Source organism: Pelodiscus sinensis, chromosome 1 (genome assembly GCF_049634645.1).
Source record: "Pelodiscus sinensis isolate JC-2024 chromosome 1, ASM4963464v1, whole genome shotgun sequence".
Lineage (NCBI taxonomy): Eukaryota > Metazoa > Chordata > Testudines > Trionychidae > Pelodiscus > Pelodiscus sinensis.
Window position 1 is genome coordinate 143,966,342 of NC_134711.1, and position 23,150 is coordinate 143,989,491.

Sequence of the window (23,150 nt, forward strand, 5' to 3'; positions counted from 1 at the left end):
TCAAGGACTTCTGCCGCTTGTGCCCCGAGTGTCAGCTCGCCGCTGACCCCAGAGTCCCAAAGACCCTGTTAATACCCATACCTGTGGTCAAGACCCCCTTTGAAAGGGTGGCCCTAGATCTGATTGGGCCACTCCAGAGGAGCAAAGCGGGGTTCCGGTATATATTAGTTTTAGTGGACAATGCCACCAAATGGCTGTCCCATTACGGAACACGAGCGCTTGTACTATTGCTTCTGAACTAGTGAAGGTCTTTGCGAGAGTGGGCCTCCCCCGTGAACTGCTCACAGACCAAGGAACGAATTTCACCTCCTGGCTGCTTCGACAGGTCTGTGCCCTCCTTGGGATCTGCAAGCTCCAGATCTTGGTGTATCACCGTCAGACGGATGGTCTTGTTGAATGGTTTAATAGAACACTGAAGAGGATGCAGAGAAAGGTCCCCCCGTCCAAACTGCAGCAATGGGACCAGCTCTTACCGCCCTTGTTACTAGCCGTCCGAGAAGTTCCCCAGTCCTCCACCCGCTTCTCTCCCTTTGAACTCCTCTATGGGCGACAATCGAGGGGAGTGCTGGACCTAATGAGAGAAACCTGGGAGAGCTCTCCCTCCACAGCCCAAGAGCTCCTCCAATATGTCATGCAATTGCAAGAGAAGCTCACCAGGGTGGGGGCCCTAGCACAAGAGAATCTCCAAACAGCTCAGGGGGCCCAGGAGCGATGTTACAGTCAGGGCGCTCGAGAAAGAGAGTTTGTGCCTGGGGATCAGGTACTCCTACTCCTGCACTCGGAGGAATCAAAACTACTGGCCCGATGGCAGGGCCCTACGAGGTCACCCGTCGAGTGGGCCCGGTAACCTATGAAGTATACCAACTTAATCAGAGGGCAAAGAGACAGGTTTATCATATAAATCTTCTGAAGCCCTGGAGAGAACGTGAGGGGCTAATGAGAGCACCATACACCCCGGAACCCACTCTTGGACTCCAGGTATCCGACTTAGTGACTGAGGCAAGCCCACTCTAGATTCCTCTCCTGCAGCGTTCTGTACTGTATACTTGGTGATAGATTCTAAACCTAGTTAACTAATTAAACAAGCCATAGGGATTTGCTAAGCTAAACTTTTTTTTTCTAGTAACATCCCACATAGCAAAGAGCTTGGGAATTTACTAGTCAAATCACACTTATACTAAAAGGCATAGAGAGAGTCTTGAAGAACTATTGCAAAGTTGATCCACATTGTTCTTCTGACACATCCACACCTCCAGCCACATCATTTTCTCCCAAAAAGCAGATTTCCTTATGATATTTCATTGTTGCAACTAGGCCTTGCATTTTCTTGCTCTGCTTACATTTGACACATTTACTGTTTTTTACCAGAGAATAATTTTTTTCCAGTTATTCCCACATAAGGTTTCTCTGGCTATGTCTACACTACAGAGCTTTTTCAGAAAACCAGCCGTTTTTCCAAAAAAACTTCACTTACATCCAAACTGCAATCGTGTTCTCTCGACAAAATACTGAAAGAACAGAGGGGTTTTCCCGACATTGATAAACCTCTTTCTACGAGGAAGAAGCATTTTTCCGAAAGAGCTCTTTCGGGAAAAGGTGTGTGTGGATGGGAAAGAGGGAGTTATTTTGAAAGAAGAGGAAAGAGGAAAAAGCACAAGTGCCCTGATGGCCATTCTGTCCATAGTAATCACAGTTTAAATGTGAGATAGCATCCATTCATTGTGGACACTATCTTTTGAAAATGCAGATCGCTTTTTCGATATGCTTTGGAAGTGTAGATGCTGTCTTTCAGTAGAATCATAGAATCAAAGAACTGGAAGAGACCTCAGAAGGTCATCAAGTCCAGCCCCCTGCTCTAGGCAGGACCAATTCCAACTAAATCAACCCGGCCAGGGCTTTGTCAAGCCGAGACTTAAACACCTCTAGGGATGGAGACTCCACTACTTCCCTAGGTAACCCATTCCAGTGCTTCACCACCCTCCTAGTGAAATAGTTTTTCCTAATATCCAACCTGGACCTCTCCCACCACAACTTGAGACCATTGCTCCTTGTTCTGCCATCTGTCACTACTGAGAACAGCCTCTCTCCATCCTCTTTGGAACCTCCCTTCAGGAAGTTGAAGGCTGCTATCAAATCCCCCCTCACTCTTCGCTTCTGCAGACTAAACAGACCCAAGTCCCTTAGCCTCTCCTCATAAATCATATGCTCCAGCCCCCTAATCATTTTGGTTGCCCTCCGCTGGACCCTCTCCAATGCGTCCACATCCTTTTTGTAGCGGGGGGCCCAGAACTGGACACAATACTCCAGATGCGGCCTCACCAAAGCCGAATAAAGGGGAATGATGACATCTCTGGATCTGCTGGCAATGCTCCTCTTAATGCAACCTAATATGCCATTAGCCTTCTTGGCTACAAGGGCACACTGTTACTCATATCTAGCTTCTCATCCACTGTAACCCCCAGGTCCTTTTCTGCAGAACTGCTACTTAACTAGTTGGTCCCCAACTTGTAACTATGCTTGGGATTCTTCCGTCCTAAGTGCAGGACTCTACACTTGTCCTTGTTGAACCTCATCAGATTTCTTGTGGCCCAATCCTCCAATTTGTCTAAGTCACTCTGGATCCTATCTCTGCCCTTAAGCGTATCTACCTCTCCCCCCCAGCTTAGTGTTATCTGCAAACTTGCTGAGGGTGCAATCCATCCCCTCATCCAGATCATTAATAAAGATATTGAACAAAACCGGTCCTAGAACCGAACCTTGGGGCACTCCGCTAGAAACCGACCGCCATCCTGACATCGAGCCATTGATCACTACCCGCTGGGCCCGGCCTTCTAGCCATCTTTCTATCCATCTTACCGTCCATTTATCCAATCCACAATCCCTTAACTTGCTGGCAAGAATATTGTGGGAGACCGTATCAAAAGCCTTGCTAAAGTCAAGGTATATCACATCCACTGACTTCCCCATGTCCACCGAGCCAGTTACCTCATCATAGAAGCTAATCAGATTGGTCAGGCACGACTTGCCCTTTGTGAATCCATGCTGATTATTCCTAATCACTTTCCTCTCATCCAAGTGCCTCAATATGGATTCCTTAAGGATCCCTTCCATGATTTTTCCAGGAACCGAGGTAAGACTGACCGGCCTATAGTTCCCTGGATCATCCTTCTTCCCTTTTTTGAAGATGGGCACTACATTTGCCTTTTTCCAGTCATCCGGGATTTCTCCCGATCTCCACGACTTTTCAAAGATAATAGCCAAAGGCTCCACAATGACATTTGCCGACTCCCTCAGTACCCTTGGATGCACTAAGTCCGGACCCATGGATTTATGTACGTTTAGCTTTTCTAAATAATTCCTAACCTGTTCTTTACCCACCACGGGCTGTCCATCTTCATCCCATCTTGTGTCACTTGGCGCAGAAGTCCAGGAGCCGACCGTGTCCGTGAATACAGAGGCAAAGAAAGCATTGAGTACTTCAGCTTTCCCCACATCATCTGTCACTAGGTTACCTCCTTCATCCATTAGGGGCCGCACACCCTCTCTGATCACCTTCTTGTTAACATGCCTGTAGAAACCTTTCTTGTTATCCTTCACATCCTTAGCCAGTCGCAGTTCCATTTGCGCTTTCGCCTTCCTGATAACCCCCCGGCATTCTCGAGCTATACCTTTAAACTCCTCCCTGGTCATTTGTCCAAGTTTCCACTCTTTGTAAGCTTCCTTTTTGTGCTTAAGTTCACCAAGGATTTCTCCTGTAAGCCAGTCCGGTCTCCTACCATGTTTGCCTCTCTTGCTACACGTCGGGATGGTTTCTTTCTGTGCCTTCAATAAGGCTTCTTTAAAATACTGCCAACTGTCCTGGACTCCTTTCCCCTTCATGTTAACATCCCAGGGGATTCTGCCCATCAGATCTCGGAGGGAGTCAAAATCTGCTTTTTTGAAGTCCAAGGTGTGTATTTTACTACTCTCTTTTCTTCCTTTGGTCAGGATCCTGAAATCTACCATCTCATGATCACTGCTTCCCAGGTTGTCACCCACTTCCACTTCCCCTATTAGTTCCTCCCTGTTTGTGAGCAGAAGGTCAAGCTGCGCATGGCCCCTGGTCGGATCCTTCAGCACCTGTGTCAAGAAGTTATCCCCAACATTCTCCAAAAACTTCCTGGATTGCCTGTGTACTGCCGTATAGGTTTCCCAGCAGATGTCAGGGTGGTTAAAGTCCCCCACGAGAACCAGGGCCTGCGATCTGGAAGCTTCGCTCAGTTGTCCGAAGAAAGCCTCATCTACCTCATCCACCTGATTCGATGGCCTGTAGCAAACACCAACCACAACATCAGTGCTGTTGTTTGCTCCTTTAAACTTAACCCATAGACTCTTAACAGGATTTTCTCCCTCTTTATACTGGAGTTCAGAGCAATCGTAGTGCTCTCTTACATATAGTGCAACTCCTCCTCCTTTTCTCCCCTGCCTGTTGTTCCTGAACAGTCTGTACCCTTCCATGACAGCGCTCCAGTCATGCGAGTCATCCCACCAAGTCTCTGTTATCCCAATTAAATCATATTTCTTGGTCTGGGCCAGGGCCTCCAGTTCTTCCTGTTTGTTGCCCAGGCTTCTCGCATTAGTGTACAAACACTTCAGGTAACCAGTTGATCGTCCTATCTTCTCCATTCGAAACATGGGTCCTCCTTTCTTGCCCCTTCCTCTCTGCATTTCTTCCTGGTATTCGACTTTCCCACTCCCCTCAGGGTTTTGGTCACCGTCCCCCGACGAACCTAGTTTAAAGCCCTCCTCACTAGGTTTGCAAGCCTGCCCGCGAAGATGCTCCTTCCTCTCTTTGTTAGGTGGATCCCATCTCTTCCTAACAATCCTTGCACCCGGAACAGAGTCCCATGGTCGAAGAAACCAAAGCCCTCTCTGCGACACCAGCTGCGCAACCACGCATTTACGTCCTCAATTCGACGATCCCTGCCCAGTTCTTTCCCTTCAACAGGGAGGATGGAGGAGAATACCACTTGCGCTCCAAATTCTTGGATCCTTCTTCCTAGCGCTACATAATCCGCAGTAACACGCTCAAGATCATTCTTGGCTGTATCATAGTTCCCACGTGGAGAAGCAGGAAGGGGTAGCGATCCGAAGGTTTGATCAGCTTGGTAAGCCTCTCAGTGACATCCTGAATGCGAGCTCCCGGTAAGCAGCACACCTCTCGAGATTCCAGGTCTGGACAGCAGAGGGATGGCTCAGTCCCTGTTAGGAGGGAGTCCCCGACCACGACCACCCGTCGTTTCCTTTTGGGGGTGGTGGCCGTGGAACCCCCATCCATAGGACTACGCATCCCATGCCTTCCAGTAGATGGTGTTCCCTTCTGGTTTCTTTCTTGTGAGGTTCCTTCCAGAGCTTTCAGCAGTACGGAGCCTGTAGAGAGAGCTTGAAAGCGATTGCTTACCTCTATAGCATCGGGGGATTCCCGTGCTGGCCTTTTTCCCCTTCTAGAAGTTACATGCTGTCAGTTCTCTTCTTGGTCACGTACTGCCCTCTCTGGCCCTTCTGCCTGCCGTGCTTGAAGGATTAAATGCTGCCTTCTATCGAGGAAGTCTTCATCCTCTCTGATCAAGTGTAGGGTCGACACTTGTGCCTCCAGTCCTCTAATTTTTTCTTCCAAAATGTCGACCAGCTTGCACTTGGTGCAGATGAAATCTGTTCTTTCTTCCGGGAGGAAGACAAACATGGCACACGCTGTGCAGGTAACAACAGCAGACCCATCACCAACCATCGCTGCTGTCCTGGAAAAGGGATTTAAAAAGAAAGGCAAGAGAACCTCCTGCCCTTCCCAACTCCCTCTCAAAACTCCCTGTTAGCACTCACCTGTTCGCAAGCTCCTTGGTCGCTTGCCCACTGCCTTATAAAGCCCCTCCCCCTACCAAGGCTCAGCCAATCAGCAGAGGCTTCTAGAATTCAAACTTTAATTAGCAGCCAACAGTTTCCACCTGCCAATCACAGCCAATCACAGCACAAACTCCATCAAGGGGAAGGGGAGGGCAGAGGGGATGTGGGGGGAAAAAAAACCCTCACTCTCAAACACTCTTCCAGAAAAGCTTCTTCCAAAAGAAGCCTGCAGCCTAGACGTAGCCTCTTACACGCAGAAGCCATGACAATTTTTCTATGGCAAAAGTTGGGAGAATATAGGAAGCTGTGTGTGCACTAAATAATTTCTTCCCCTTTCCTTTCCATTCCATTCCACTCCACTGTTCTTTTCTATGCTGTCTCCATCCTTTCCTATATATTGTGTCTCTAGCTTCAGTCAATGTCTTAACTAACTCTGCCATGTTTGGCCCAGGTTCACTACCATATAAGCCCAGAACAAAAACAATCCTATCCAGCCTATGTCTGTCTTTGCACATGTTTCTCAGCAGACTAACAGAAATTGAAAGCCCAGAACATTAAGGAGCAAGAGCTGGTTGTTAGGCTGGACAGACCAGAGCCATTAATTAATGTTATGAAACTGTAAGTGTAGGAATAGCATGTTTGTGATAAGATTTAATTGTAACTGTTATTTCAAATGAGAAATGTATTTTAGTGATGATTTTAAAAAAATCACAAAAATCCGATTTAAATTTTAAAAAATCACTGATTTTTATCCACCCTGCTTGGGATACACAGCCATCTTTGACTGGCAAGGAGGGATCCAGAGGAGCAAAGTAAAACATGCTCCAGACTGTCAGTTGGAGAGAGTTGCTCTGATTAGCATTCTGAAGTGAATCATGGGCTGTGTCTAGACTGGGCAGTTTTTCCGGAAAATCAGCCACTTTTCCGGAAAAACTTGGCAGCTGTCTACACTGGCCACTTGAATTTCCACAAAAGCACTGACTTCCTACTGTAAGAAATCAGTGCTTTCTGCGGAAATACTATGCTACTCCCATTTGGGCAAAAGTCCCTTTTGCGCGAAACTTTTGCGCAAAAGGGCCAGTGTAGACAGCTGAGATTTGTTTTCCGCAAAAAAAGCCCCGATCGCGAAAATGGTGATGGGGGCTTTTTTGCGGAAAAGAGCATCTAGATTGGCCACGGATGCTTTTCCGCAAAAAGCGCTCTGTTCCGAAAATGCTTTTAACGGAAAACTTTTCCATTAAAAGCATTTCCGGAAAATCATGCCAGTCTAGACGTAGCATGGTGTTTTGGAGAGAAATAGTCCTAAATCCAGTATCTGAACATCTTTGAATTTTGGAGAAAGTTCAGACCAGGATTTCAGCTTTGCAGCTTGGGCCCAAGGTTTCAGGGCTGTATGCACAGTATTATTCTTACATTTCACATCTCTTCCATCTTCCAGTTTTTTCACTATACATTCTTGTCCATTTTTAGGTTGCGTTACCAGGGATATTTTGGAGGAGTTACTGCTCTAACAAGGGACCAGTTTTCCAAGGTGAATGGATTCTCTAACAATTACTGGGGCTGGGGTGGAGAGGACGACGACCTCCGAATCAGGTAATCAAATGGTTAGAGGGAAATGAGTGTATAGGGCATGGGATGTGGATTAAAGGGAGATTTGTCAATAATATCCCAAATGTGACTTAACTTGAGAACTTCAGTGCAGATGGAATAGACAAGGGAATGTGCCATTGGAAGTTCTTAAGTTATGAAGAGTAAAGGAGTTCAGGAATTCGCAGTGCATGTGGTAGAGTATTTATTGGTTGATCAGCTGGAATGGAGACACTTGATTGTGGTTTAGTCTATTAGCAGGATACTCATATAGCTGTGCCCTCTGGGTGATGGTAAAATTACTGATTTCACTGACAGCAGAAGTGTTAGTTCTGGGTAGGATTTTCCATGCTGTTTTCTCTGGTATATCCAGAAGAGGGGCATCCCTTTAGAATCCTTCGCAGGGCTGCAGTGGAAGCAATTACATCTGTATTCTGCTCTTTGCCTCTGTACTAAATGTACGTCTCTGTTTTGAGACTCCTCCTAATGCTAGTTCTGGGAAGAGAGTGTGAGGGTGCAAACTGAGGGTTTCTCATTCATTTGACAATTTACTAGCATCAAGAAGCTGTAGAGCTTCAACTCCTCAAATGCTATTTTGCTTTCTTACTGCAAGCTACATGCTCTTTCAGCTGTTTTGGTGACAAATAGCCCTTGGAGCTTCTCAATTCTGTGACTATGAAATTTGCTTTTGAACACTCCATTTGCAGGATTATGCTCCATAAACTTGTATTTAAAAAAACAAAACTCTAAGACATTCAAAGGTGGGTGCCTGAAATTAGGCTGTTAGGTGCATATGAACATTAGGTACTTCAGGTAACTAGTATTTATTGCAAAGAGAAACTTGAAAATGTAAAGAAGTTCCACTGATGCTATGATGTGTATTTGAGTCTGCAGGCAGCCTGAAACAATGGATCCGAGAGATGCCAACTGTAATAAGATGTTCGCTCTGGACTCTAATGATTAGTGGGAACCTACAGACTTCGTAGTGTCAGAATATCAGTATTATTATATCCTTAACCATATGTCTTTGTCCTTCTAACAAACAGCCAGCTTGTGTGTTCACCCCACTGTACTAAACTGCCTCCCTTGTTACCAAAATTCACAATGGTCTCCTACTCCAGTTGTTGAAAAACTTTAGCTTCTCTCCAACAACTTCTTCAGTGCTGTTGTGTTTTCAATGTAAAAGTCTATATCTCATTGAAAATGGAATGGGCAGCATAAAATAATGTGACTTTAATTCTATTGTTAATTTATGTTGATATTAAATATGCATTCAGTCATACAATCAAGGCAAACAAGACTGTGTTTTTAATTTTCCTGGTGACACCCTGGAAGTTCAGCTGTCACCCTAGAGCCTCAGAATCTAGGGGCCTTTTCACAGAAACTAGGCCAAGTTCACTGTAGAATGTATGAGGCCTTGCCATAAACTCCCTGCAAGAATACAGTGGACATGAAACAGGCCCTCCAAATAAGCCATAGTCGCTTAACAATTTCTTGATTGTATTCAAAAGGAATGGATGGCTGAAACCCTGAGACTGTTGTGGGAAAACAGAATTTTGCTGGGCTCCATTTCTATGGTGGAGTTTGGTGTAGGAGAGAGAGGAGAGTGTGTCTGAGTCCTCTGGGGTGTGGCTCACTGTTTGTTCCTCTAATGTTCCTGACAAGTTTCAGAGGGGTTGCCATGTTAATCTGTAATTAATTGAAAGCACTTTAAAAACAAGGGAATAGTCCTTCAGCACCCTAGAGATTAACAAAATATGTAGATGGTATCATGAGCTTTTGTGGGCACAACCCACTTCATCTACATTTTTTGTTGGTCTCTAAGGTGCTGCAGTTGTTTTTAAAGTCCTGACAAGTCTGTGGCTCCCTTCTTGCTATGGTGCTGAGCTTACATGTACTGTTCTGCTCACTGCATCCTTACTACTTTCAGAGTTGAGCTACAGAAGATGAAAGTGATGCGGCCATCCCTTGATGTAGCCAGGTACACTATGATCTTCCACACAAGAGACAGAGGCAATGAGGAGAATAGAGAGAGGTGAGTGAGAACAGGACTCCATTCCACACCCTCTCCCCACAGATAGCATAATACAAGAGCTTGGCGCTGCCTCTGTCCTGCCAATACCATCTGGGAAAGTGTGCTTTGAGGTGTCCTCTTCATGAACATTAATGTGACTGTGAGCTTTATAGAAGAGAGGCTAACTAGCTAGGCTCTTTCCTGGAGCCCATTGCATGGTATCTGAACGCTTAATTATGCACATACTCCTATGGAGTTAGAGTTACAGGCACATGGCCATCATTTGGGTGTACATTATCTTTCAAGCCTCAAATGTTGGAAAGCCAGGAGTTGACATGAAATTCTAGGATTTCTGTATGTGTGAGTCTGATACATTCACACATTAGAATAGATGTAGAACTGGGTAAAAGGAACACCGTCTTTAAATACTCTCACTAGGGATATAAATGAGTAGTCGAGTATACAATTAACCAGAGGCAGCAAGGGGGGAGGAAGGGAAGCAGGAGCCGGTGCTGTGGGAAGTTGGCTTAAAAGCTGGTTTCCCCCCAGCACCAGTTCTGTAGCACCACCTATCCTCCTCTGCAGCACGGGAGGAGGGCTGAGGAGACAGCTTTGCAGCACTAGCCCCTGTCTGTGTGGGGGTCTGAGCTCCCCGCAGACGGGTTGCTGCCAGGGACAAGCCTCTATCCATGGTTAGATTGGGCCTGCCCTAGACAGAGGCTGATCCCTGACAGCAGCCCCTGTCCTTGGGGAGCTGGGATCCCCCCCATGGACAGGGGCTGCTGCTGGACCAGCCTCTGTCCACAGCCACCTCAGGCTGCTGTGGCAAGAGTCTGCTCTGTGGCAGTCTCTTCTCCTCCTCCCTCTAGCCCCACCGCAGGAGTCTCTGTCTGTGGGGAGCTCAGATCCCCCTTCCATGGACAAGGGCTGCTGCCACCCCACACTGCTGCCTCTGTATCAGAGGCAGCAGTGCGGGATGGCAGGCAGCCGGTCTGGATAGGGAGCTGTTTTTTAAACTGGTTCCCCTTGCAGACTGGCTCCCATCGGGCACCCTACACTGCTACCTCTGATTCAGAGGCAGCAGCAGGAGTGGCAGGGGGCTCCTCAGGAGTGGGACCGGATTGCAATGGCTGCCACCCCCTCCCCCGGGGACTATAGAATAATCAAGTAACTAATAAGAATTCATGAGGTTACTCGACTATTCAAGTACCCGTTAATCTAACATCCCTAGCTCTCATTTCTTCAGATCCACCAATGACATGGGTGCAGGATAGAGCTTGCTGCTCCTCTACCGTGAATTGTAATGGCATCCCTAGTTTTGGAGTAGGCGTTTCCCAACTTTACAGTCCTATAAATGTTTTTTTCCTCTGATTTATTTCCTTAGGATGAAACTCTTGCGGCAGGTGTCCCAAATGTGGAAAACAGATGGACTGAACTCCTGTTCCTATAAACTTCTCTCTGTGGAGCACAACCCTTTGTATACCAACATCACAGTGGATTTCAACATATCACCCAAGATCTCATAACACTGGTTATTGTAGATTCTAGGAGACCTTAATAGATCTTCTGCTTGCAGTAGCTGCTGCAGTGACTTGAAACGCACCGTTCTATCTGAAGGGGTCCCCTAGCAAGCACAGAGTCAGCAAAGAGGAAATAGTTTCTTTCATCCTTTCTAATTATTTGGTTAAGAATTTTGTTTTGTGGCAGGCTGTGCGTTCAGTGGGAGCCCTGGGCTGACCCAGTGGATATGTTGCTGTGACTGTTTTTCATTGGGATATTTAGAAAGTCTACTTGTTTGGGCGGTTGGCTTTTCATTGGCCTTGTTGGGAGCTCGAACTACACACACTGAAAGCTTCAATTCCAGTTGTTCTTTCCAAATCTGCCATTGTTAGAAACCAGGACACAGGAGCTAGCACATCATGTTTTCAAAAGAAGTGAGACTGCATTGTCAGCCAAAGTGCACAAGAATATTTCATAACCCTAAAGTCTTGTTGAAAAAGGCTGATTTCCTCTCAGCCTGGGTATGTAAGAAAAGAGAAGGAAGCAATCATGTTAACTACAGCCACAGCAAAGAAAGTATAAACATTCTCAATAAAATACATCCCACTTCACTCCAAAGGATTCCCTTGTCCTTCATCAATTCAATTCAGTATTTATTGGGAGTGCTCAAGAGTCCTGTGGACATATGAAAGGCTCAATTGTTTATGCAGCAGATCTGTAATACAGACACTAGTACGGTTATCACCTTCCTACTGTGCTAGTCTAGGGTGGGCATTAAGGGAATACACACAAGTTAGTAATGTGTAAAATTGATTGAAACTTACCTCAGTTCCTAACTTCCTGGTCACTTATCTTAGTGCTCAGTGTAATGTAAATACCGAGCAAGGTAATGACTTGACATTTTGTAGTTCTTGCTTTAGAAAAAATGGGATGGATTTGTGCATAAACTGGCTAGCAGTTGCAATAAATAACAAATTTTCGACTGTAAATGCATGGGTATGTTGCAAGCTGTTACATGTGGCAGCAGACAGCACTATGTGGACAACTGCTTGCTGGGTAGACAGTGGTTGCAGTCAAATGTAAGATCATAGTCTTCACAAGGAAAAACGGCTTTGATTCTGATATTTGTTATATTAATTCCTCTAGGAAACAGTAATTTTATTACCTAGAAACTTAAATGTTAGAAACCCTGCTTCTGGTAGCAAAGTCTAAGACATTATTTCCTTTAGCTAGGTTTTGAGTGTATTCATTATGTCTGGCAGAGGAAAGACATTGGCTGCGTCTAGACTGGCAAGTTTTTCCGCAAAAGCAAGTGCTTATGCGGAAAAACTTGCCAGGTGTCTACACTGGCCGCTTGAATTTCCGCAAGAAAATTCTTACTTACAGATGGTCAAGTAAGTGTCTTTTTGAGGGGAGAGGGAAGAAACACCCCAATTGCCTATTTCTCATGTGTCAAACTGCAAAAGCAGCCTTTGCTTCAGACTGCCAGGGCTGAACAGTTTGCCTGTAAACAGTGAGGTCACAAAGGGGCAGACCCTTCCAGACCCTCAGCTTCAAAGTTTCATAAGAGTGGGACCATCCCAAGCAGTTCTGGTACCCTACACAGCCCCTGCGTGGGGACATGCACTAGTCTATTAAGTGCTACCAGACCATTTGTTGTTTTTTAAGTTTATCCCGTACGGACTAACTAGGCTACCCCCTGAAGCTTCTAATCCCTAGGTGATGAATTGCTACTCTCATTGGCCGGAAACAGCAATTCATGGTGGACAGGAACTATAAATACCCCTACCAGAAAAGGTGCAATTAAGGTGCATCTACACTGCACCCTAAACTGGAAATATTGTGTAACTTATTTTGATTTTATTTCAAAATAGCTTATTTTGAAATTTGGCATGTCTACATGGCACCAAATTTTGAAATAAAGTGCTCTTTTGAGCCTTTCCTTATCCCTTGTGCAATGAGGTTTATGGGGATGGGGAAATAGCGCACCTGTTATTTTGAAAAATATTTCAAAAGAATGGATGGCTTGTGTAGACTCAGGAGTAGCATGTCTCAGCCACCCAGAGAAGATGTCAGAAGTATCCTCCTCATGCCAGGCTGCTGTCCCTGGGAAAACCTTGTGCCTTCTGCAGCCCTTGCCAGTCTGGCCCTTGGGTACCCCTCACTTCTGACCTGGACCTCCTGGCTACCTGCTCAGATACTTCGCAGCTTTACGGTGTCCAACCTGCAGCCCTCTGCTAGCTTCTCAGGTACTTCCCAGCTCCATGGTGCCCATCACTCCTGACCTGCAGCCTCCTGCTACCAGACGGGAATCTTCCCACCTGGTACCCCTCAGTCCCAACCTGCAGTCACCTGCTGGGTGACCCATGATGCCCTTGCTCCACCTTGTTCTGCTCCTTTGACCCACAGTCTACTGCCAACTCAGGTCTACGGTGCCCTCACTCCTGACCCATGGGGACCAAGAAGCTCTTTCAGGAAAAAGTCCTTGGAGCCAACAGTATTTCTAGGGTAGAAACTAGGGATGTAATAGTTCAGTCGATTAACCAAGTAACCGATAAGGAGAAGCTTATACGTTAATGCTATAGACTTCATGAAGTTCCCCCGCCCCTCCTCTGTGCTTCTCCCTCCCTCTGAAATGGTGAAACCACCAGCAAGAATGGCCATTCTTCCACAAGAACCTGCCAGTGTAGACATAGCCTAGGAGTTGCCTGGGAATCGGCTGTGGGGAAGGGAAATATTACATTGGTTTTAGTGGGGGACGATCCATGGCTATGTATACACTGGCAGCTTCTTGTGCAAGAACATTTTGCACAAGAACACGTCCACACTGCAATGTGCGAGATGGGCTTTTGCAGTGTGGACCCTCCCTTGCATAAGAAAGCTCTGATAGCCACTTTAGCCAGAGGGCTTTCTTGCGCAAGAAGCCCCTGCCGCACATCCACACTGCCCTCTTGCGCAAGAGCTCTTACACCTGTTAGCAAAGAGCATAGCTCTTGTGCAACAAGCCCTCTGCTACCATGCTTTACTGTAAATCTCTTGCGCAAGAGCAGGTGGGCAGTGTGGATGCTCTGCAGAAAAAGGGCTGTTCTTGCGCAATTATCCGCCAGTGTAGACATAGCCAAAGAGTGCAGGGCCAAAGGAGCAGAAGCTGTGGGGAAGCAGGACAAGGCAGGGATGCAACTGTGGTCACATGTAAAAAATCTTTTTCCTCAAACCAAAGAAATGGGCCAAGTTTTACATTTCAGTTGCACTTGTTCTAACTGAATTGTATGTTTAGAATGGTTTATAATGGGGAAAAATATGGAAGGTTTTTCCTTATTCCTCAAGACCAAGGTTTTTAATTGAAGAGCTGTTTTGTTTTTAATTCTATCTAAAAGCAAGTTTGGGGCTTTTTTGTCCCCTCCCTCCAATCTTATTTGGAAAATTATATGTGGGGAAGTGAAAATAACAAGTGATGCATAATGGAAATATCAGCTGCTTATTATCATTAATGTTATAAAAGCTGAGACACTGTACCACCATGAACACTTTGAGAAGTAAAGTCCATCATAGACTGCCATCTGCTGTTCCCTGTGAGTACTGCAGCAATAACTGCTCCTTTTAGTAAGGAAGCTGCAACTGTCAAAAGAGTGTTTCATGCAGCAGAGATGAGCAGCAATATTCCTTTGAATCTTTTCTATCCATGTGCACCAAGGCATGTGCTAATCTGCACCACCAGTAGAAACAAAAGTAAGTGCACAGCTTATAGAAAACATTGATCAGAAGCCCAGAGGAACTCTATCCACCACAAATTACGTTATGATACAAGGACTTCCTCATCTTGGGGCTGACAGATATCATATGGTGGCGCCTTTGATCTAGCCAGGCTGAATACAAAGCAGTTGATCTCTGGAGAAGTGGTGTTTTTTAGAACAGAGTAGTATCTAGAGCTACCTAATGATAAAAAGAAATGAAACTGTATTTGCATTTAGTTTGGCCCTCTTGTCTCTCCTCCCCACGTAATGTAGTCTCTCCTGACTACCAGTCTAGCTTTCGTATAGCCGAGCATGCCCTAGCTTTTTAGTAGTTTCTGGTTGCCATTTGAGAAGTTGATTAGTGGTAAGTCCTATTTTAATAAGCACAGGACCTAAGCTAGAGCAGCTTGGTAAAGCACAGAGAAAGAAACAAACAGAAAAGATAGTTAAAGACATTGAGGCTTTTAAATCCTAAAATGTGTGTAGCTTCAGACCATGCTTGGGGAAAGAAATTTAAAAAAATAGGACCTTCCCCTGAGACTGCCAATCATTAAGAGCCAGTCTGTTGATTATCAGGACACAATACAAAGCCTGTGTGTATACTTCAGCCTGGTTTAAGGGGGATGTGAAAAATTCAATTTGCATTAAGTAACACAGCAGGGTAACTCCAAGAGGGTGTTTTACTACAATATAGTGAGAGTGGGCCTTTTCAGTTTGATTTAATCTATCTGGAAGGTGTACAAAGTCCAGCTCCAACAACTTCTCCTTTATCCTGGGTAAAAATGACAGACTAGTACTATAGTCTGTGCTCTTATTCCCATTAATGCTAAGTAATTTTTCCTGGTTAACATGTCTTCCTCAGTCCTACAACAGAAAATCCAGAATAGGAGGCACTGTGAAATAAAAGCTAGAGGGCTTAACATAGCTGACAGTTAAAAGGATTCAATAACCTAGAAGTCTGACTGGCAAATAATAAATAAAGTTTTATTAGAGTATGCCTGAGGGTCACCCTACAGCTGTTTAGCAATGCTGAAGTCCTCTCCTCCACAGATATTAACCCATTTTTAGCCAAGTGATTTCCAGACAACACATAGTAGTAGGGGACCATTTAACTATCTTCAACTGCTTAGAAATTTAACTCCGTAATAAATTGGGCCTTGAATACTAAGGGCTACAAAATTACTTTAAGTCAGTGGTCTCCAACCTTTTTACACCCAAGATCACTTTTTAAGTCTCAGAACAGGCAAAGATCTACCACACCACCCCTTCCTTAAAGCCCCGCCCTCTCTATTCTCCTGCCCATCACTTGCTATCCCCAGCCCTTATACACTCTGTTAAACAGTTTATTTTTAAATTATGCACTATATAAAATTAAAATCACATTTATAGTTATGAAATAAATGGTCTGTTTTTAATTCATGCTATTTAAATGTCAAATGAAGCATTTACAATTATACATTTTGTTCTCTATTTTGTAAATCTAAAATAAAGTATTGATAATTATATATTTTTTCTTCCAATAACAAAGTTTCAGTGTGACACCTGTGACTGAACAGTATCTGCCAGTGTCTTGAAGTCTGGGTTGTAGTCTGAGATTGCTAGTCATATACAGTCCATCAGATGGGCATCTGTGCTCAGCCTGGGAAGCTTGCTTCAGCACAGCTGGAGCTAGATGCAGCCTCCCTGGGCTGAGTGCAGGGCAGCCGGGTTGGAGGGAAGAGAAATGGCTGCCCAGCCAGCTGGCCATGGCGCTCAGCCAGGGTGCACCAATCAGCTGGAGCGCGGGGCAGCCTCTTTCAGCTGTAAGCCACTCAGTCAGCTTGCTGGGGTGCTCCAGCCCTCCCGACCTCCCAGCTCCCACCATTCCTCACAGCTACTCACTTGTATTGTTGCTCGGTGAGTAGCTGCTCCTCAAATGGGGAAATCTAATATAAATGTACTGCACAGGTGCGCAGTTCAGAGAAGGCTCAAGAGCTACTCTTAGAGCCCCTGAGATCTACCGCTAGATCACGATTGGTGACCACGGCTTTAGGTTATGACAAGGCTTGGTTGTAATCAGCTAAGAATAAATGGCTGGTTCTAGAGCCACAGTGACAGGCTACGTCTAGACTGGCATGATTTTCCGCAAAAGCTTTTAACGGAAAAGTTTTCCGTTAAAGCATTTGCGGAAAAGAGCATCTAGATTGGCCTGGACACTTTTCCACAAAAAAGCCCAATCGCCATTTTCGCAATCGGGGCTTTTTTGCGCAAAACAAATATGAGCTGTCTACACTGGCCCTTTTGCACAAAAGGACTTTTGCCCGAACAGGAGCAGCATAGTATTTCCGCAAGAAGCACTGATTTCAAACAGTAGGAAGTCAGTGTTCTTGCTAAATGCAGGACAATGTAGCACTTTAAAGACTAACAAGATGGTTTATTAGATGATGAGCTTTCGTGGGCCAGACCCACTTCCTCAGATCAGATAGATTTGATCAGGAAGTGGGTCTGGCCCACGAAAGCTCATCATCTAATAAACCATCTTGTTAGTCTTTAAAGTGCTGCATTGTCCTGCATTTTGCTTCAACTACCCCAGACTAACACGGCTACATTTCTATCAGTGTTCTTGCTGAAATTCAAGCGGCCAGTGTAGACAGCTGGCAAGTTTTTCCGCAAAAAGCAGCTGCTTATACGGAAAAACTTGCCAGTCTAGACACAGCCAACAGTGTCAGGATCTAGAGCAAAGGTAGCTAAATGCACTAGCTGTCTCATGATCTGTGAAGAGATGGTCCACTGGATGGCTGTAAGGACTGGTAAAGAAGGGAAAAAAAGGGCCTTTATCTAGGGAATTATCTTTAAGTTTAGTTACTACAACATGGAGAAAAGGCAGGTGTTGGAAAACTAGCTAAGAATGTACATGCTCAATGGAGAAGTGTCCATATTACAAAAGTGACATGTTTCCCCTTTATTGCAATCTCAAAATTAGGCCAAGGACTGTGGAGACCATGTTGCTCTCTCTTATGCAGCTTTCCTTTGGGCAGGGTTGAAGCGAGGGTAGGAATTCACGGGAGCCTGCATTGTACTTCTGCATGAATGAGAAGTTCAGGTTTTGTAAGTAGCAATATGACCTCTTCACCTGACTCACTGGCACTCTCCCATTTCTTTTTCTGGGCTTTTCATGAGAACTATTTTGCTTTCATAGTTGCTGGTAAGCTAAAGTCCCAATTCCTGCTGCTGAGGCGGGAAGGGCAACTTACTTGAAAACTCTTTTCTAGCAATTATGGATACATGGAGTTTATTTCCATCAGTTTATTTCCATCAGCTGAGGGTTTTTTTAGCAGTGTTCTGCATGAATAGATTTTTAATTATATCAGCACTGGCTAAGACAAAAAATGCAGGAGGCCAATGCCAAGGTTCCTGCTCTAACAATGACTAACCAAAACACACTGACATACTAAACCACAAGACTTCCTGTGGAGAAACCCCCATATACAGAGCAAGTGGCCACATAACATGGGAAGTATAAGATGACTATTAACTTTCAAAATCCTTTATTTAAACTTCCTGAAGAATATTTACATTTGTAACAGTTAAATATTTTTCTTTCCAACACTAAAGGAAAAAGAAAACTTATTTCAAGAAAGACAGCAACTAGAGAGTCTGTTCCCCAGTGAGACAGGGTTGAAGGTATTCCCTCCTCACCCCCCGAAACAAAACATAGAACATATACCTCAGAATGTCTTTAATCTCAATGACCATTTTAAAATAGTAAACAGTGGAATATGCAGAGTTTAACTAGCCAGCTGATTTAACAGTACACAGTTTAGAGTGTGTTTGGCTGGTGATAAACAGGGACTTATTCTTCAAGCCTGCAACCGAAGGCTGTGTGTGAAAAGGGCTCAATAAGCCTCACATTTTACAGCGCTTAAAAGGATTCCTTACAATAAATGGAATCCGGTCTATTAGCTATCATGCCTCATTCCTGAAGACGTTTCTTCTAACCTTTGCATGTTTGGAGGAAAGATGAAGCCCACAGCAGGAAATAATTCCTCAGTCTTTGTAGACCTCTGATTCCTGACTGATTGCAATACCTGGAAATTGTGCATCACCTACATCAATACTCAAGCTATTTTCTGTGTGCTTGGGGAGGCAGAGTGGGAGCATTCCCAATGTCCACAGTGATGTTGGTATAAAGAAGGTGCTTCTGTCTTGAAAGGACTCTGAATTCTACAGAATTCATTCCATCATCCTTCCATGTTTTTCTGGTGTGCAGCGGAACAGGCCTGAAGGGAGGAGAATACTATAGTTAGATAAAAGGACAGTGAAGGAGACAGACATTCCCATCTTTTTCCTATAATTCTTAAATACACAACACTATGACTATGTCTAGACTGGCATGATTTTCTGCAAATGCTTTTAACGGAAAAGAAAAGAAAGCCCCGATCGCCATTGGGGCTTTTTTGCGCAAAACAGTTTTTAGCTGTCTACACTGGCCCTCTTGCGCAAAAACATTTGCGCAAGAGGGCTTTTTCCCCTGAGCGGGAGCAGCATAGTATTTGCGCAAGAACACTGACAATCTTACATTAGATCATCAGTGGTCTTGCGCAAATTCAAGCAGCCAGTGTAGACAGCTGGCAAGTTTTTCCACACAAGCGACTGCTTTTGCGGAAAAACTTGCCAGTCTAGACGCAGCCTATGTGTCAATATGATCAAGTGGCTTAAGCAGAGAGAAGAGGTGCTTTTAGTTAACAGTTGAAGTAAGATGTAGACAGGCAGATAAGGAAGCTGTTCCAAGTGGCAGAAGCTTTATAGGTAAAGTCTTCCACCAAAAGATCTGAGATTATCCATTGGCACAAAGGAGACTTGTTCTAGATGAGCAGAAAGTGGAGCAAAGACATGCTGTGATGTGCAGGAGACTGGAGTAATTGTATAATGTTTATAAACAAGGATCATTTGGATCTAGAGTCTGAAATGCATGGTGGGGGATGGCATGTGAGAGTTTAAGGACTATTTGGCAGTACTGCTTTTTACATATGAAAGGGCAGTGGCAGCAGAATCCTGCACGTTGGAACATAAAGAGCTTGGACGTCAGGCGGCAGATGCGGAAATGAGGATTTCAGATGTATTCGGCTGTATGCTGACTTGTGAACATGAGAGAAGATGTTAAAGAGCTCAGCATTAAGAAAGAGGCAAGTGGGAGGGCTGAGATGCCAATACAGTCCCCACCTCATTCACCATAAACAGTTTGTTCCAGCTCATGGTATGCAAGTAGATCCATGGTGATTTAAGTTACATTAAAGGGTCCACCTTACCCACATTTTCTGAATTCAGCTCTGATTTCACATTTTTAATGGGTCCACATATAGCTTAGTGTTTGTCTACTGCTAGCATAATACTTTGTTACATAAAATATTAAGACATTTATTTTGTCCTAGATGCACATGAAAATCTTAAGGGAAGGAACACGTAGGAAAACGAGCTTGAAGGTTGATTCTTAATTTTTCCAAGATACCCTACGATGACTAATTTGGAAACGGTCTTGTTTCAAACTATTATTCTAGAGACTACTGCTCTAATCATGGACTAGGATCCCACTGTGCTAGGCACTGTACAAAACTCTTGCTAGCAACTGCCAATCAAAAGAATAAGCATACTACTAAGGACTTCAAACACTGTGATTAACTCATAGTAAAGCATCTACGCTTTAAAAATATAACTACTGAAAGTAAGATTCAGTTATAATTGGCTGTTGACCAGACAATATTGTTGATATCAAATTTTCTTTTGTCCATGAGTCCAGAGGCTGCCAGCAGGACTGCAGGCATTTAAGTTGTAATCAAAATAAATCAAGCAAATACTTCCACCCAGTAAGTTTCCCAAACTCTATGCTGAACAAAGCCAGAGATAGTTTCTTTAAATAGCATTTAAAAGCAGGATGCTGATAAGCAGCTGCTCAGTCTGTGCCTTCTGCCCCACACGAGGAGGAAGGTGATAGCAATCAGTTAGCAGGTTCCACAGACCCGGGATGGTCTGGAATTTGAACAAATGGAGGACAGGATCCTTGGACAATAGTTACCTTCTTGAGTGCTTTTCACTCCATGAGTGTTGCTCCAGGTCCATCATTTTGTAGTGTCCAAGATGAATAGGGGTCCTGACTATTTTCATTCCTGCTAACTGAATCCTTTAAAACAAACAGAACAAAATCTGGGTTTATAAACAAGGGGATGTGAGTTCTAGGCTATAGAAAGTGCAGGTATTGAGATTTTTCCTGGTAGAAACAACCAAAGCAAAAACATACAACCGGGCTAAAAAGCTAGTAATTCAAAGTCAAAAAAAGGGAAGAAAGATTTTGATACTCAGTGATACCATTTAAATTATGGTATAATGCACCCCTGATTCAACTGACATCATTTGTGGAGTCTGCAATAGGAACAGGGACTTTACCTAAAAGTAATATGTTGCATATATGTGAGCGAGAGCCAGCAGCAGTGCGTTATACTACCATTCAGATAAGCTGGTAGAGCCAGATGCTGCAACAACTGGGCTACGTCTAGACTGGCCACAATTTCCGGAAAAGCCATGCAAATCAGGTAAGACAGCATAGGGAAATCCGCGGGGGATTTAAATATACCCCGCGGATTTAAATAAACATGTCCGCCGCTTTTTTTCCGGCTTGGGGAAAAGCCGGAAAAAAAGCGTCTAGACTGGCGCGATCCTCCGGAAAAGGGCTTTATTCTGGAGGATCTCTTATTCCTACTTTCAAGTAGGAATACTTTCAAGGCTTCATGACTGCTCCCCACCCCCAGCACAATCCCATTGGTCAGTTTCTGGCCAATGAAAGCTGCCTGTTTGAAAAACAGGCAGCATGGGAAGCACCAATCCCCTTTCCCCTCAGGCTCTTATTCACAGAGCACATGGCCATGCAGCCTGTGCCAGGGGCAGGGCAGGCTCCTGTGAAACAGGCTGGGCTGCTGCTCTGGAATAGGGCTGTAATAGTGTAGCCCTGCGTTTCTCAAACTGTGGGTCCTGATCCCCTGGGGGGGGGGGGGCACAAGCAACTTAGAGGGGGGTCGCGGTATCACAAAGTTTGAGAACCCTTGGTGTAGTCAATTAACTGATGATCAAAAGCTTATAAGTTAATGTTATAGACTACACGCATTTCCTTCCCCCCCCTCCCCTTGCCACTACATTTTTTAGTAGGCTGGCTAGAAGCCTGGCTCAGTCCTGCCTTGTGACAGGTCCGGGACCCATCCCTGTTGCAGCTCTGCATTTAAAGTGCATTAGAAGTCGGGCAGGCAGGCAGCCTGGCTCAGTTCTGGCTTGTGCTGGGTCCGGGAGCTCAGACCCACCCATAGACAGGGGATACTGCCACTCCATGCTTCTGCCTCTTTATCAGAGGCAGCAGCACAGGGCAACAGGCAGCCAGTCCATGAGGGAGCTGGTTTTTAAAACTGGCTCTGTTCATGGGCCAGCTCCTCCCTGGCACCCCGCACTGCTGCCTCTGATACAGAGCGCACTGGCTGCCAGCTCTGCCCTTGGGGACTATAGAGTAGTCGACTAATCGATAAGAATTCATGAGGTTACTCATCTATTCAATTAACCGATATTTAACATCCCTACTCTGGAGTCTCACTGGTAAGTCTCCCAGCCAGATCTTGCCTCTGGCAGCCCAGCCCTCTACCCCCCACATCCCACATAAGCCAAACCCTCTGCCCCATCCTAAGCCCATATCCCCTCTCAGACCCTGCACCCCAATTGCCTGCCACAGATCACAATCCTTCCTGCCCTAGGTCACAATCCAAACCCCTGCACTCCCCTCCTGCACCCCAGTCCCATGCCCTAAATCACAGCCCCCTCTTACCCTAGGTTACAATCCAAACTCCTGCACCCAAATCCTATGCCTCGGGTCACAACTGCTTCCTTCACCTAAACGCAGTGGCCCCCGATCCAGAAACGGTTCCCCACCCCTGCCATAAAAATAAATATGTTAAAACGTTGTGTGTTGGACATAAAGTAAAATATTAATTAAAAATGAAGCCTGAACAACAAGGCCCCAACTGGGGCCCAACCCCTATCTGGGCAAAGCATTATAACACTCTGCACCCCCACCGACCCTGAGCCCCTCATACATCTGCATCCCCTGCCCTGAGCCCCTCATACACCTCAACCCAGACACCTGCACCCTCACATCCCCAGCCCTGGCCATACACTTCTACACCCCCCCATACTCCAGCCTTGTGCCCTGAGCCCATCATATCCCTGAACCCCCTGCCCTGAGCCCCTCATAATCTCACATCACTAACCCCCTGTCATAAGATTGACAGAAGACAGCCTGAATGCATGCATGAAGCTGGATTTGACTAGTTATGATGTAAACTTCAAACAAATGTGTGAAAAGATGCAGCAGCAGAAGTCCCATTAAATTAAGTGTAAGTCAATGTTTCATTTGTTATTAATCA

General features: G+C 45.1%; 2 protein-coding genes across 4 annotated transcripts in view; one reads left to right on the plus strand and one right to left on the minus strand.

The window, feature by feature from the left end:
- B4GALT4 (beta-1,4-galactosyltransferase 4) overlaps positions 1-15,137 on the plus strand; it is a 60,265-nt gene extending 45,128 nt beyond the window's left edge. For all 3 annotated transcript variants that reach the window (XM_075905862.1, XM_075905865.1, XM_075905874.1), the window contains exons 5-7: positions 7,351-7,473; positions 9,398-9,502; positions 10,866-15,137. In XM_075905862.1, the coding sequence (XP_075761977.1) occupies positions 7,351-7,473; positions 9,398-9,502; positions 10,866-11,007 (370 nt within the window). In that variant the 3' untranslated portion in view covers positions 11,008-15,137. The remainder of the gene's footprint in view (positions 1-7,350; positions 7,474-9,397; positions 9,503-10,865) is intronic.
- A 3,088-nt stretch (positions 15,138-18,225) lies between these two features.
- LOC102461193 (beta-1,4-galactosyltransferase 3-like) overlaps positions 18,226-23,150 on the minus strand; it is a 30,495-nt gene continuing 25,570 nt past the window's right edge. Inside the window, exons 5-6 of the mRNA XM_075905742.1 lie at positions 20,768-20,872; positions 18,226-18,974 (exon numbers count right to left, since the gene is read on the minus strand). Coding sequence (XP_075761857.1) covers positions 18,818-18,974; positions 20,768-20,872 — 262 coding nt within the window. The 3' untranslated portion in view covers positions 18,226-18,817. The remainder of the gene's footprint in view (positions 18,975-20,767; positions 20,873-23,150) is intronic.